The sequence below is a fragment of the Etheostoma spectabile genome, chromosome 12 (genome assembly GCF_008692095.1).
Source record: "Etheostoma spectabile isolate EspeVRDwgs_2016 chromosome 12, UIUC_Espe_1.0, whole genome shotgun sequence".
NCBI classification, from domain to species: domain Eukaryota; kingdom Metazoa; phylum Chordata; class Actinopteri; order Perciformes; family Percidae; genus Etheostoma; species Etheostoma spectabile.
Genome location: NC_045744.1, coordinates 12668826 through 12685169, shown reverse-complemented (window position 1 = coordinate 12685169; position 16344 = coordinate 12668826). Strand labels below are relative to the sequence as shown.

Sequence of the window (16344 nt, the reverse complement as noted above, 5' to 3'; positions counted from 1 at the left end):
TCAAACCAGTCAGGACTTGCGCAGACCAGTTTGGAGCATGTCTTTTGCATTGCAGCGTTACTAATAATTGCATTGCTACAGCCAAGCGTTGTTCTACACATCCACAGCACTTGACGTCGTATTTGGGTTACAACCAGCATCCATTTAGCTATACACTTGTCAAATACAAGCCAGGCTTACATTATTCAATCACATCTTTCATGTGAAGGAGTTTCAGATTCCCATTCAGGCGAGCAGGCAGTGCTTCGTCTCCATCCAGAGGAGAGGAAATGAGGCTCGGCTGGTAGTGCTGTAGTTTTGAAGGCAGAGCCCCACAGAGCTGTCGTGCTTAACCTAGTTCACAGCTCCTGCTCTGACTGGAGGAGACTGCTGGTGGGGGAGGGGTTCAGAGCTTCTCTTCCCTCCTCTCCTCCATCTGCTTCTCTATCTCTCTGTCTCTTTCTGTTCCTCTCTCTTCCTTCCCACCATGCAGCCAGGAATAGACAGATAGCGTTGGCTCAGTGGAGCATCTCCAGGCACTATCTCTCTCTCAGTTGTACCCACTACCTGGACATGTGTGATAAGCTAAAGGTCTGATTAGGCTGAGATCCTGTAAGCACAACATAAGAAGTATCCATATTCCACATTGGGTTTCAGCGTCTTCAGAGCACAGTTACTGTAGGGTAAAGCAGTCACTTCATGACTTTTGTTCAATTACTATGCTTTAGTGGTGTTTTATTGCTGTAGAAGTAAGAGGCCCACATGAGTTATTGCAGGTGTATGCAGCTTCATGTATAACAGTATATTAGCGTTGCAGTCCATAACTTGTAACATTTTAAGATGTTTATTGCACCCTGTTTATAACCACTACCCTAGAACAATAAAAACAAAGACAAAACAAATACTTTATTCAATGTTTACAAAATTGTTGGCTCTTTGTAAATTATAGTGTGGTCTAGAGCTACTCCATCTCTAAAGTATCTCGAGATAACTCTTGTTATGATTTGATACTATAAATCAAACTGAATAATTAGCAGCATACCTCACCTTTGTGTCATCGATGAAAACTTTGAATTGAATTTAAATTACTTTTCAATGCTGTTGTATGTTCAGCATTTTTGTGTTAGAGTTAACTTTAGTAAACATGTTCTACATATGAAGTCAGTTCAGTGATTAAAATGTCTTCTTTTTTATCTCTGTTTCTCCCCCAGTTACTACCTGTACACATATGATAAGATGGTGGCTCCCAACGTGTCTCTGGGCAGGGAGGCGGAGATGAGCCCCGAGATGTTTGGAGCGCTGCTCAAACACCACTATAGCCGCAGAGTGCTGGGCCACGACGAGCCACCCATGGGTCAGTAATAATACACACATTAATACACACAGAGTTGACGACACGACTTGACAAATGGAAAGACATTTATTTATCTACACTTTACCAGTTTGCTAAGACTTTATTTATATCGCACATTTCATTCCAAGGCAGGAGGAATGTTTTCTGTCTGCTTTTGAACAGTGTTAATGTTGGAGCACATCTAATGCAATCTGGCATCAAGTACTCCAGGAACTAGGACCATAAAAACTAAAAGACACTTCACTAACTTTAGATCTAACCTTTCGTACAACGGAAAGGCCTGAGTCAGATGATATTGGATAAGCAAGTCAGAGAGGTGCTGTACTGTTTAGCAAGCTGTGTACTATACTGAGAATTGTCATTCCTTTAGATAGATACCAGTAATGAGCAAGTAAGTCCCGCTACTTCTCAAACCTTTCAACTTTTATGTTATGATCCATTTTGTCAAACGCTAAACTCAAATCTAATAGTACTAAAATAGAATAATACCTTCTTTTTTTTTTTACACATAATTATGTTTGTGTAAGTAAAAAATACTGAAAAGCGCAGAGCTGTGAAATGGCAGGAAATTGCTTTCAATTTGTTCATTAAATTATTAGCTTTTAAACTCAATATTTGATACACGCCTTACATGGTCTAACTACATTACCTTTACAACAGGTAAAGTGACGTTTCATGTTCATAAATTGACTTTGTGTTATTAGCAATAAAAATGGTAAGGGTATTAACAGAATAAATCCACTTTTATGTAACTGTGTTTATCTGCTCTTGGAAAAAGAAAATGATCAATAGTCTATTCTTTAATGTATGTGCTTCAAAACTGTGCTTAAAACTTTGGTAGTACTTTACTTCAATGTCACTTTTTCAGCATTTGAAAGCAGTTTATTTGCATTTAATAATAGTTTTTAAACACTATAATGTAACTAATTTCAGGTTAACGGATTTCTATGATGAAATTTGATCATTTAAGTAATTTTATTACTTAATAAACACTACCATCACTGTACACTGCATGTACATTAGACACACAAACATGGCTGACACATGCCTACTTTAAATACACAACACACATACAGCAAGAGATTTACATGCATACAACATAATGAGAAGAGCTATGCAGATCATGTAGAGCAGACATGTGCTTGCTGTAAACATACAGCCTACAGTAAACTGCCATCCAAACGCATATTCATGCACACACTTAACGTTGTAGCCTGCAGCGATGCCCATAATTGTGCATTGACCTTCACATAAAGACTCTGGGGGCACCTCAGTTTTAATGAACAAGAGGGGTGGAAATGGTCTGTGACCTCTTCTCTGGTCTGTGTGTTTTTAAGTGCATGATAAAGTGTGTATATTAAGCCTGCATTAATAAGATGTGTGTGTGTGTATAAATAGAGAGAGAGAGTCATGGGAATGGTTTCTGTCAGCAATTATTATAAAAAGTCTTGACTGCCAGTCTTTCGCTCCTATCGCTCAGGCGTTCAGCTCCCCTCCAACCAATCCGTCTCTCTTCCTTCCATCCTCCTTCTCTTTTTCCTCGCAACTTTTTCCACATCCATTCTGAGTCTGTCCTCTGTCTACTCCCGCACTCCCATCCATGCATTACATCCTTATCTCTTTCTTCTCTAGCTCCCTTCATCTCTGCCTCCCTCACTGCTGTGACTAATTCCCCCCCCCCCCCCCCTCCTCCTATCTTTTTATTTTCTCCTCAATGAATGCTTTCCTCCCCCTGTCGGTCTGTGTGCCTCTCTCCTCCTTATTTCTTTTTAATCCACCACCAAATGACCCACTGCTGTTATTTGTGTGCTTTCTACTATCGTGTGTGCTGTGCAGAGCATGTATGTGGGTGTGTGTGTGTGTGTAGGCACATGCGCAACTCAACTGGAGTCCGTGAATGATTTGTCCTCTCCAGTGCCAGACATGTTGTGCACTGATCATGTACTGTTAAACACATACTGTATGAATACATTTTTCTGGTAAACACACCGTTCTCATACTCTCTTCAATATTTCTTCTTTTCTTTATGTCTGTGAGCTCATACAAACACACCATCATTACTAGCCTACACATGTCCCACTGCAGCATCTGTTCACATGTGTCTTTATGTGTGAGACTGTGACACAGACTGTTTCATCTTTATCACATGATGGACACCTTTTTAAAGGCTATACATAACCAGCCAGAGTTTGAACAGAGGAGGAGCCCACACAGAGCAGCGTGGCTCCCACACAAGGCCCTTTATTCCTCTCGTCTTTCTCAGTGTCTGAGGCTGCGCAGAGAGTGTGAAAACGCACACACACACACACACACACACACACACACACACACACACACACACACACACACACACACACACACACACACACTGTGGGTGAGTGTTTGATTCCTTGGCTGTTGCCTTGTGCTTGTGGTTGCACTCACACTGAGAAAGAAGTGTGAGTTTTTATGAGGTTGTGCGAGGGTGTAACTGAGCGTGGGCTCGGCTCGCACTTCCTGTCTTACAACCACCTCTTCCTCTTTCTTTTTTTTAACTTCTTCCTTCATCCTCTTCTTCCTCCCTCCTCAGATCTTCATGCATCGCCTCCTGTTGCTGCTGCCGCTGAGGAGGCCAAATCCCAACATGCCGCTGCTGCCTCAGCCACTGAGAGGGAATGCCAAGCCCAGGCAGTTTCCATGGAGACAAGCAACCCGAGCTGCAAGAAAGCCGCCCACACCCCTCCTCCTTCCATTGCTTCGTCGTTGTCGCCGGTGCCGGAAGTGGTGGCTAAGGACACAGGCTCTGCCACGAGCAGCGCTGCAGTAGTGGTGGGGGGGCTGGAGGACGACAAGGACAGGATTGTTGTGGAGATCATGCAGATGTACAGCAGGCAGCAGGAGAAGCTCAACTCCACCCTGCACAAGCAGCTGCAGCTGGAAATGGTGAGTTGGCGGTCGGAAAGAACAAAGACGAAGAAAAATGAGCCCCTGACTAAGACCATAACTGTCCTTGCCTAATTAAAAGTGTCCTTGATGTGAATGTGGAGGTAATGCTTACCTTCCACCAACCCCTCCATCTCTCCATCCTATAGCTGGAAAAATCCTAAAGCCTAATTGTTAACTGATGTATAAAATATTCTACATTATTAAAACACTGATGTTTAATTTCAGTTTGGACATATGGAAATAGCGCTGACCTACATTTTAGTGACATTCACATCTGCTCTTTAATTTTGTTCCTCTTTTTAAACCCTCCGATTAGATTCTTGAAAGAATTGTATTTGTATAGTTTAATTATATATTCATCTTAAGAAAATATTGGTTGCAAAATAAAACACAAGCAAATTGTGCTTTAGAAAAAAACCCAAAACCCTAATATAAGTTAGTAAGATATACACAACACAATTTACCACTTTTGTCTTTTTTTGCCCTGGACTATTCCCACTGAATGTCTTAAAGGTCACATGCACAGTTTTATAATTAGTAATAGCCTGCCTTCTACTGACACTGAGGTTTCAAACATCTGGCTGGAATGTAAAGGATTTCTCTTTGCAAGGGTCAGTGAAATATCACGTTATTATTGTTATTTCCCTGACTTAGTCTCTGTATCTCCAGGAGCTGGAGGCGGTGCGCGGGGGCGAGGCGGCAAGGCTACGGGAGCTGAGCGCCGAACAGCGGGAGCTGCGTAGTGAGCTGGAGGCGGTGCACAGCGAGCAGGCGCGGCAGCTCAGCCAGGCCCGCCAGGAACAGCTGGAGCTGGAGACGCGTCTGGAGCAGCTCCGACAGCAGGCCTGCGCCTGCGAGCCAGGGACACAACTCCAGCAAGAGGCCCACTACACTGCACAGGTAGGGACTTTGAGGGGAACACATGCATGCACAGCACCGGTTTTGGCAGCGGAAACAGTCTGAGTAAATCACAGTGACATATACAATATGCACATTGGCTTGCGTTGCTTAACATATGCCATTTTTATCTCAGGCGTTACAGTGCCAGGCACCAATCAAACACAAGGAAGCATCAGTGCAGCACTCTACATGTTGATACTTCCTTGCATTTTCTAAACATTTACGACAAATTAATTTACTCTGCTTTCAATTTATTACCATGATTATGCAACAGTTTCCGTAATGACACTGTTAAAACGTTATTGACAACTTTCATTGTAATGCTGCACATTAAGATAACAGGGTCAAATATAAAATAAAATGTAAACATCACTCTGTGAATCATCTTCAGTAAACTCCCTCATATTTTGAGCTTTCTCTTTTAAATCTGCCTTTCAGATAAAATATAATAATTTTAAGATCACAGTCATCACCCACATATTTAGGGTAGCGGAGAGTCTTTTTTTTTTTTTTTTAACCATAAAGAGTGCAGATGTGGTTTTTCTGTGATTGAGTTTTCCTTCTAAATATTTTTTATCAGCACATTGGTCATAACAGTAGACTGTAGTAAACACGGTTAAGGTAAAGAAAGAAAGAAAATGGGACCACTGATGGCCAAAAGACCTCACGTCTGTCTTTCTCTCTCTGTCTGTCTTCTCCAGTTGTCGGAGCTACGTCAGAGGCTGGAGCGGGCTGAGGCGGACCGGCAGGAGCTGCAGGAGGAGCTGCGCAGGGAGCGTGAGGCGCGGGAAAAGCTGGAGCGCACAATCACCCAGCTCAAGCAGCAGATGGTCCAGTCTGCCACGGTGGGAGGCAGCCCCTCTCCTCCTCTTACCCCTTCAACTGGACCCCCTAATGCCCACTCCCCGCACTCCTCCTTCTCAGAGGCCCCAGCGGCTGGCCAAAAGTAACTGCCACCCCCCTCAGGAGCCTCCCTCCTTCCTCTCCCCATTACCCGCCAACTCTATTGACACAAACACATTTCTTTTGCTCCACTCTCCTCTCTTTAAACAATATTTAAAGATTTTTGGGCATGTATGTTTGATTTAATTTATAGTTTTTACGGCTGCTTTTATGGTTGCTTCACAGATGGGAGTGGCAACCCCCACCCCACCCTCCTCTCCCATCTTTTCTTGCCCTCTGGATTCTGGACCTAATGACTGAGATTTCAGATTTTAGCTCAGACACACCGACTCATCACGGACGTCATGTCATGCTACCTAGTATAGCAGCCAGTGTCCTCGGACACATAATGGTGCCTGGTTGCATGCCCCTTCTCCATCACTCTGTACGTACAGCCCAAACGCTCCAGCCCAAAACGCCCAGTGACTGCAGGAAACTGCATGGACATTTTAATATATTTTATCTCCTTATAAAACACAGAAAGAAAAGTATAACATGTTAAAAACATTAAATCTATATGGAGGAGAAAGACCTTTACTGTACAAAAAAAAGACAATTTTTTGCAGATGTCATAAAACCTCATTAAAATACGCCAATAGTGACTCTGAACTTGAAATTAGTGTTTTTAGTGTGACCCTACAAGGTAGCTAGCTAGCAAATCGTCTGGCCTGGACCTCAGCTGCTTCTCATACCGACTAGTTTCACCCTTCACTCTCTGCTGGGCAACACCTAGACTCTCCTGTTGTAGACCAAACAGTCTGTTGGTTGATCCACCAGCTGCCCTCTGTCTCCCCCCCCCCCCCCCCCCCACACACACACACACACACACACAGACACACACACGCGCACAGACACACACACACACCCCGTCCACCGCTGTAGGCTAGCGCCACCATTGCTCTCTGTTGGGAAACTCTTTAACACTGTGGTTATCACCCACTTTAGGCTAGACAGGAAACACTGTGCTCTTTTCTTGGCTTGGCATAAAGAAGCTCACAAGCGGTGTTCTGCACTTAACGCGCTCTCCTCCCCCAGAATCCCCTGGGAAAGGAATGTGTCTGGACACGGGGGCTGGCTGAGCCGGTGTTGCTTTTCTAAGAAAGAAGAAAGGCAGAGTCTCTCACATGTGCAGTAGCTGTACTGTGTTACCATAATACATGCAACATCCTTGCATGCCCACACACACTTGAGTGTGTCAGTGCAGTCCAGGCATTCAGGCGGAACAATGGCCCCAGCGTTCCCAGCAGATGATCAAAGCTTAAGTCTGTCCCTGTTTTCTGGGCTTCTCTTTTTGTGTCATTTGACTTCATTGTTAGTAGACGGTTTTTATCCACCACCCTGTTTGTCAGAGCGTCATCTAAGAATGTGGGTCGCAGGTGAAAGCAGTTAGTCCAGAGTTGTTTGGGCCTCTGGTCCGGCCCCTGCTTCACGTTGTTCTGCCTGGCTGAACAAACAGCACCAAGCAGGAAGAGGAAGAGAGGGGAGGCGAGGATTGAGGGGAGCGCTCGGGGGCCTGGTGCACTCTCCCCCTGCGGCAGGCTGGGTGGCCCAGACACCAGAGGTACAGAGGGAGCCCTTTTTTGTTCTGTACCGTCAGAATGGGGGCAGCTGTTGTTGTCTGTGGGATTCTGCCCACCCTTGGTTGAGACTGTACACTATCCCGCCATCTCTCAATAAACCTCCCCCCCCCTTGTTATCTCTCACAAAACAACCGTCACTCACTCACTCACTCACTCACACACACATACCCGTCCATCCATCTCCAGTGCCAGATCGGCTCGGGATGTGCAGTGTTTTGTAGATGCCCAGGAGAGCAAGCAGACATCCAGCCAGAGGAAGAAAGGACTTCCATTGTCAGTTGCCAGACAAAACTGCTTTTTATTGCCACTAAGGGGTGAGTGAGTGTGAGTGAGTGCGTGAGTGTGTGTCTGTGTGAGTGTGTGAGTGAAGAAGATTGGCCTCAGCTAAACCCTGAGCTTTTTTTTATGCATCTGCTATAAATGCAATTTGATAGACATTCCACTGTGGTCCATCCTGTTCAATGCTGATTTTCTTACACAGCTTCTTTTAACAATAACAGACCTTAAAGACTGGGCAGAGTACAGCTGTGGTTTGTTGATTGTCATAAAAGCAGATGCAAGACAGTGAAATCAACACCCCCTCCCCCCTCCCCTGTACACTCTACCGTTTCATTTAAACCTTTATTGAAATTATGAAAGAAAATATTTAACGTATTAACTAAAGATTTATATTCACTTTGTAAATACAGTAGTCATTAATATATTAACTGTTCTTGTATGAAAAATCTTCTAAAGGTTATATAAATTTGACCAGAACCAAGGCTTCAGATGTTTTTGTTTTCTTTAAAAAAACAAACAAACAAAAAACAAACAAAAAAAACACATTATTAGAACTTGACTTTTGTCGAGTGGGGAGTGAAACGCATGGTTTACTGAGACGTGATGCAGGACAAAGGCAAGATAGGAAAATAATGCTTTGTTACATACTTTCCCTCTTTTCTGAAATAATGCTTTTTTTGTGGATTTCATCTTGATGGACTGTTTAACGTGTAATGTAACGAGTTTTTTTTTCCTCTTTCTTAAGGACCCCTCCTGGGATATACTGAAAACAAAACATTTGTCTAAGAAAATGCATTTTGGAAATTGCTAATTACTTCTTTTTTTGTGCATGTTTTACTGCCCCTTATGTTTTGTGTCACCGAGCCAATCTATCAATCTGTTCGTTCAAAAACGAAAAGAAGTTTCCCCTCACGTAACGCACAAACTATTGAGATGCTCATATGCATGAACATTGATCATGTGCAAGTTCTATATCATTATTGGTTTAGAGGTTTAGAATCAGATTATGAAGAACAGAAAAATGTAGCCTACATGGTTTGGAAATGTGTGAGATGAGAGAGTAAAAGAAAGAGTGTGTGTGTGTGTGGGTGGGGTTATGTTTTCTGATTCTGATCATTTATTTTTTGTCCGGATGTATAAACATAACTCCAATATGACTTAATTTAGTTTAATCTAATTTCACTTTGTTTAATTTGCATTTGATACACAAGGGGGCGTTGTTTTGCTTCTTCAAACGTACACCATATTGAAATAAAAAGGACTAAATGTAAATGTAAGGGGAGAAAAAGCCCCTGTAACACGGTTTGCTGGGCCTTTAGCATTTTGCAGTGTTATGAGAACTTGAATATGCTTTGTACAGAAATTTTACAGGTGTGAACAGACAAGAAAACAAGGTGAAATGTACAGAACTTCACCATGTGGACAAATCTAAATACAGGATTTACATACGCTTTGCCTCCAAACTATGTGGAGAATGGTAGTAAGCAAATCCAAGGTGACCTTTGAACTGTTGCAGGTGGTATGCTTTGTCGTTTGGTGTGCCATTTTCAGCCAATACATTTTCTATGCCAGTGTGGGAGAAGTAGGAAGTATGGCTGCATTGGTGATTGATCACACAGATCACTGAACACCACGTTTTAATTTATGCACATCTTGCTATAGATGAAAATAGATTTATGGCTTTGCTAAAAAGAACCTTTTATTCCCCTCAATGCTGTTCTGAAACATGAAACACAGTGTTTGTGTTTGACTACGTTGCCAATACTACAGTGTGATCAGACTTTTGTTCTTGCATGAATCGAGGCACTGTTCTCCTACCTCATGTTGTGATATGAAAAGATGTTTTTTAAGCAGAAGACACTGCATCTCTGTGTATCATCATTGATATTTACTAGTAAATTACATACCTGTAAATGCTTTTAGCTAATACCTCAGTTGTATCTAGTATGTTTGTTTTCAGTTTTTTTGCCCTTCCCTGATTTCAGATCTTGTAAATATATCCTGTATAGACAATGAACTTGGATCAAATTCAAGTAAAGTTCTGTAGTGTCAAACCAGAGTTGTCTTTTGCCTTCTTGGTGATGCTGATATTTGTCCTCTAAATGTCCTAATTGACTTAAGATTCAAACATTTTGCACACGACAATCATTGAAAGCCATCAGGGAGCTGCTGATGTAATTTTAACTTTAATACGATTGTATGTTTGTACAGCTGATAAGTGATTAATGATAAAGTCAACCACAATATGAACACACTGAAGCCAGTGTGGTGCACACTCTGAACTAATGACTTCTTTCACTACTTTATCATGGAAAAATGACAGAATTTACTTGTTCCAGCCTCACAAATGTGAAGATTTCCTTTTTTTATTTGTCTAATATGATAGTAAATATCTTACATTGTTGTTTGTACCAAACAAAGCATTTCATAAATGATTAATCAATTAATTGAGAAAGCATTTGGCAGATTAATCAATTGTTAAAACAATCATAATGAAAAATGTGACAAGCAGTGGTGGAAGAGGTAGAGCTGGGTGAAAGGAAGAAAGTCAAATAACACGATTTCTTTTTTGACCAAATAAAAATAGAAGACCACAGACAACGACCCAAGGCGGGCATGGCAGCAAATAAAGAACATTACAAACTACAAGGGCAGCAACTCCACGCTCTCCAACACAGATGTCTCGCTAGAAGAGGAACTAAATTGTGGCTTTGCTCGGTTCAAGGTCAAAAGTCCAACGTAGGGTGTGCTGTCTCCCCCTGCTTCTAGCACCTACCCACTCACAGTGCAGGGGTGTTATGTGAGGCGGGTGCTCAGTTCAGTGAACCCAAGGAAAGGCTGCCGGTCCAGACGGAGTACCTGGAAAAGTGCTCACAGAATGTGCTGACCAGCATAACACTGTGTTCACCAACATTTTCAATCTGTCCCTCTCCCAACCCACCATTTCATCCTGTCTAAAGACATCCACCATCATCCCGGTCCCAAAAAAGCCCTCCCCGTACAATCTGACTGACTACAGGCTGGTGGCACTTACCCCGGTAGTTATGAGGTGCTTTGAGAGGCTGGTATTAAAGCATATGAAAACCAGTCTCCCATCAAACCTGGATCCACACCAGTTTGCCTACAGAGCGAAGAGGTTGACAGATGATGCCATCACCATAGCCCACAGACTGTACAGTCTATCCTCCACCCCCACTCTCAGCATGGGCTCAGGGCTGTGTGTTGAGTCCTCTGTTGTACTCGTTGCACACCCATGACTGCGACCCCTCCTACCTCAGCAACACCATCATAAAATTTGTCAACAACAACACGCTTGTTGAACTCATATCAGGAAGAGATGAGTAGAGGTCCACATACTGGTCACATGGTGCACAGAAAACAACTTCTCTCTCCACACAGGAAAAACCAAAGAACTAATCATAGATTTCAGAAAGTGCAGTGCCGACCCCTTCCCTCTTTCCATCAATGGGGACCCTTGTAGAGGGGGTTCGACTCCAACCTGAGGCCCTTTGCGTCATGTCATGTCTCCTCTCTTTCCCCTTTCATGTCTTCATCTATCCTATGGAAATAAAGACCTAAAATGCCTGAAAAAAGTAATGAAAAAAAATCTGATCTGTCTGAGAAGCTGTTTTTGCTTTTCCACCATAGAGCGCATCCTGGTGTACTGTGCGGTATGCTGGATGTTATGTAGCAGACAAAAAACAAACACAGAGAGGGATCAACACAGCACAGAAGATTGTTGGTTGTCTGCTTCCCTCTCTAGAGGAAATTGCCAACACAAGACTGCTCTCAAAAGCCACCAAAATGACATGAAACTGTTCTCACCCTCGTCACCCACTGTTTGAACTCTTGCCCTCAGGGAGACGTTGCAGATGTCTAAAAACAAGGACTAGTAGATTTAGGAATAGCTTCTTTCCGAAAGCAATATCAGTCTTAAATGAAGCTAAACTTTTTTAATGATGTAGTTTGCACTGTTACTTAGCACTTTATCCACATTAGAATATTTATTATCCACTTAGTGTCAGAGTTGGCAAGTTGTTCTTTTAATGTTATGGTTAGGATTTGCTTGCAGGAAAGATGAGAGAGTGTTTGGTATGAATGATGGGTGAGATGTATTCCGTGTGTGTGGTGTGTGTGTGTGTGTGCGTGCGTGCGTGTGTGTTTAGAAATTTAGAATTTAGAGATACAAATTACCTTCTTTCTTAAAGACATTGAAGTCTCAGCAGCTAATTCCACTTCTTCTAACACAAGTCCTGTTTTTGCTTGCTCACTTGCTTTGAGCAGTCAGTTCTATCCTCTGCAGCCAGGCTAAATTTAAATCTCCACTCACAGAAGCTGTCGGCAGGAACTGCTGCCAGGCCCTGTGCTAGCTGCGAGCCTGGACAGACTACACACAAAACTACTGTTATTAGAAGGCTGTTGAGGAAGCAGAGCCCGGCAATGTTCAGACCCAGGTATGCAGGTATTCCCACAGGTAGCAGAAGGAGCGCAGCCAGAAAACCCAGGAACAAAGCCCATGTGTTCAGAAATATATGCAGGGCTTGGTAAACAACACTTCTTCTGGAGAGAGCTCTACTTTTATCTGTAATTTGGTCGCTCAGAGGAGGATTTTGCAATAATCGTGTTCTGCGCCGAGCATGCAACGCTGCACAGCCCAGAATCAGGAGGAGAAACATGGCAACCTGCAGGATGTGAGTGGTGTGGAAGACCCAGCACTGGTGTATCTGGTAGTGAGGCACGTCCTCCATGACAGGAATGAAGTCACACAGCAAGAAGACATAGAGAGCAGTGAGGTACCACAGGAAGCCAGTCACAAATGAGTAGACAATCCTTCTGGCTCTGGCGGTGGTGGGTTGCAACCTTCGAGTGACAGCAAAGAAATGGTCCAGACCGGCCACGACTACAACAGGCCACTGCAGAGTACTGTAGACTTGTCCAAGGATTTGAACCAGCAAACATACATGATACCTGGTCAGCTTCAATCCCAAGAGGGCGGTGTATTCATCAGCGTGGACGTGAAGGGTGGTCACAGAGAGAGTCAGGATTGAGTCGACGACAGCGAGGGAAACACCAAAAACCCCCAGGAAGCTTTTACAGATGTGGTTCCTCTGGAGAAACACCAGGGCCCAGTTGAGCAGACATTTTCCTCCCAGACCGAGCAGGATGGAGGGGATGGAGACATTCATGGCGTGCAGACTTTTTAACCAGAAGTGCATCGGGAACTGTGGGTCATTGCAGAGACTGTTATGGGGGGGGGGGGCTGAACATTGGACTGAACATTAGTCCAACAAGTTAATGTTGGATTGAACACAGTCCAACATTAACTTGCATTTCCACTTATCACTCATACGGTAGTAAGATACCAGTTAAGAAAATGTGTTATCAGGAGTAATAAATAAAATAGATGACTTCTATGTCATACCTTATGATTTCTTTTCAGCTTTGACTGCATGGAAATTACAAAAACAAACTCACTGTGGAATTGTCCTTAAAATAAAAAAAAAACATGTTTTTTTCTACCGCTCATACCTTATATGAACATTTCATGTGTCTGCATGGAGACAGTGTCCCATAGTAACCACCAGGTTCTTCTTTTCCTTTTTTGAAACCTTCTTTCTTGCATCAGAAAATTCAAGTGTCTCATCAGCATAGGTGTTTGAAGTCAAGGCAGTTTAAATAATGACCACAAGATTAAGTATTTAAGAGAGCCTTCAAGCTTCGCGAACTGTCATGTTTCCATTTTTCACTTCTGCTTTTCAATCTGCTTTTTTAAGGTTGTTTATTCACGTTGGCTTAAAAATTTTGATTCATTCTTCAAGTCATAATTTTGCTGTTTCCAAGGTGAAGAATGACCTCTCGAACTGTGCTTATTTTCTCCAGTACATTTCTATTTATTTCATAGAAAAATTGCCCACACACTGAGAAAAAAACAAGAGTTCTTCAGAAACAAAATTATTTTTTTTACTTGTTTACGTGCAGACGGTGACAAAGTGATGATTGTCCTTTGACTGAAACATCACATTTTTTTCACATTTTATACATAGAATGAATTGATTCTTCTGCACCGATCAACTTATTTAATAGTAAGTGAGCGTTTGGACTAAATAAATTCACTCTTTTTGAGCATGTGGAGCAGAATGGGGTCTAAACTACCATCCCCCCATCTGTTGAAATCAGTAACTGAAAGCCTTGTTTGAGGATTTATTTCTTCTCACCATGTAAACCCAGAAGTAAATGTCACACAGATTAAATCAACATTGGAGTTTGGCTGAATATTTTTCTCTTAGGATTTATCTGTAGCTTCCTCTTTATTGATGCTACAGCTGTGTTGCACCACACCTCTGCTTCTCCTGCTTTTTTGTTATCAATGTACAGGTAAAACCAAGCAGGTGGAGGTGCCCGGGCTTAAGGAAGTTGACATTGACTAAATATTGAAATAGCCTAAATCAACAAGAGAACTAAGCAAGAAATACAAATGTATTAAGTACTCTTTACTATTTCCATTGTACTTTTTGAATTAGTAATATATTTTAGTGCACTATGTATTTAAGCACCAGAAGATTTATTCATCAAAGTCCTCTTTACCCTCTTTACAGATTTCTCTCAGTTCGACAGGAGACCATTACAACACTACACTCTCACCAACAAACATGCAAAGACACGTTATCTTTGGATTTTATTACCTGTCATCTGATGTTGAAAGCAGTACTGTATGTCTGTCTCTGTCACCGAAATATCACTGCACCTATGCGTACTATCTAAAAATGGTTTTAAAGGCGTGGTTGGAAGAAAGGGAAGGCAGTTTATAAGCAGGTGTACCAGAGCTGGACAAGGAAATTCACAAAGCATAAACCTTCCGTTGAATGATTTTATTTTCTCCATTACTACAGGGAGTGGAGTTTGAGCAACTAGTCATGAACAAAGTACACAGTTTTTCATTTGACTGTGACTTTTTCTGCAGTGCTGTTGGGAAGCTACAGAAGGGCACTTTTAGACCAGGAAAAAAGCCCAAAATGCATGTAGTCTGTAATGTGGGCCAAAGTGCAAACGATGTCTGGCACATCAAATGAATTTCAAATGCGTCCTGAGGCTCATCAAGTACAGTGATAGTAGTTTAAATATTAATGCTTGGCTGTAGGCTACGGCCCTGTTTTGCATGCTCTTTCCTCTCACACTGCCATGGTCAAATACATGAAAAAACATTTTAACAAATAAAGGCTATCAATCAAAACTCCACTTACTGTTACTCATGCTCCTACTCATAAATGCCTGCCCTGGAGTTTGATCTTTTTGCGCGTTTGAAGTTTTAAGACAAACAGGTCAGAGCTATAGTATGCAACGGCAGAGCAATAGCCAATCATACCACAACAGGCTCTGCCCTGAAATTACATGGTCATAAGGGCTTAACTGAAAACGGGTAAAATTAAGTAAAAACTATTTAGAATACAAAAAAATGACAACTTAAAGAAATAAAGAAATGTGGTAAGGTAATGTAACTATTTCATTAAACATTTACAATTCCCATTTTTATGATTACTTTGATTTAAAGACATATCTCTTTCATTTGGACCAAATAAGGAAATGGACTAATTAATGGGCAAATTAAAATATCTTTTACTTTGAGAAAGTACTCAGATCATTTACTTACCTACACAATGGAGAAATACTACTATGTCATGCATTAAAAAAAATTCCCAAAGTATAAGCATTAAAATGTGCTAAAAATACCAAATGCAAAAGTGTTCATTATGCAGAATGAATGGCCCAATGTGTGTCATATTACTGAAATATAAGCATTTATAGATTAATGTAGGTATCACAATAATGTTTCAGCAGGTAAAGGTGGGGCTATAATTATTTAATATACTGCTGTGTGGGTTAATCTATAATAAAACAACCTGTCATATTTTATTTGTTGATAATAACAATCTGAATCTGTAATGTAACTAGTAGGCTAACTATGTTTATCAAATAATATAATTTCCTTCCAAATAAAGTAATGTGGAGTATTTTTCATCTTGTGTCTGCCCCTGTTTGTGTAAAGTGCCTTTTTGTAAGGTGTTTTTTGTTCAAAAACCCATAAACAGAGTTAAAAGAAAACACAGCAGCCTTTTGACTTGGTTAGTTTAAGAATTGATTATAACTAAACACTGAATATAATTTTAGGTTTTAAACTTTAAATTTTAAAGTTTTTTTTTCTCTTTTTATTTGATTCCCTGGGGTTTCATTTGTGGGAGACATATTTAAATCTGGTTTAATATTCACGACATCTAGCTACGTAGGCCTAGCCTACTGTATGTTTTATGCTTGTATACATGTCTGTTTTTGTGAAGCACATTTTGCGTGCAAAACCTGTTTGCTATATAAATTAAATAAACAACAACA

At 41.6% G+C, this 16344-nt stretch overlaps 2 protein-coding genes and 1 long non-coding RNA gene across 4 annotated transcripts in view; 2 read left to right on the top strand and 1 right to left on the bottom strand.

The window, feature by feature from the left end:
• The window catches only part of skila (SKI-like proto-oncogene a), a 31735-nt gene extending 21722 nt beyond the window's left edge, over positions 1 to 10013 (top strand). For both annotated transcript variants that reach the window (XM_032530809.1, XM_032530810.1), the window contains exons 5-8: positions 1191 to 1333; positions 3903 to 4255; positions 4928 to 5158; positions 5860 to 10013. In XM_032530809.1, coding sequence (XP_032386700.1) covers positions 1191 to 1333; positions 3903 to 4255; positions 4928 to 5158; positions 5860 to 6108 — 976 coding nt within the window. In that variant the 3' untranslated portion in view covers positions 6109 to 10013. The remainder of the gene's footprint in view (positions 1 to 1190; positions 1334 to 3902; positions 4256 to 4927; positions 5159 to 5859) is intronic.
• The window catches only part of LOC116698725 (uncharacterized), a 350926-nt gene that overhangs the window by 317372 nt on the left and 17210 nt on the right, over positions 1 to 16344 (top strand). The window lies entirely within an intron of this gene.
• On the bottom strand, positions 11602 to 13199 carry gpr160 (G protein-coupled receptor 160). Its single transcript, XM_032530828.1, has one exon. The coding sequence runs from the start codon at positions 13173 to 13175 to the stop codon at positions 12201 to 12203; it is 975 nt and encodes a 324-aa protein (XP_032386719.1). The 5' UTR covers positions 13176 to 13199; the 3' UTR covers positions 11602 to 12200.

What these genes read in the sequence shown, in the direction of transcription:
- gpr160 (XM_032530828.1), bottom strand. Translation starts at nt 13,175, where the DNA reads ATGCACTTCTGGTTAAAAAGTCTGCACGCCATGAATGTCTCCATCCCC.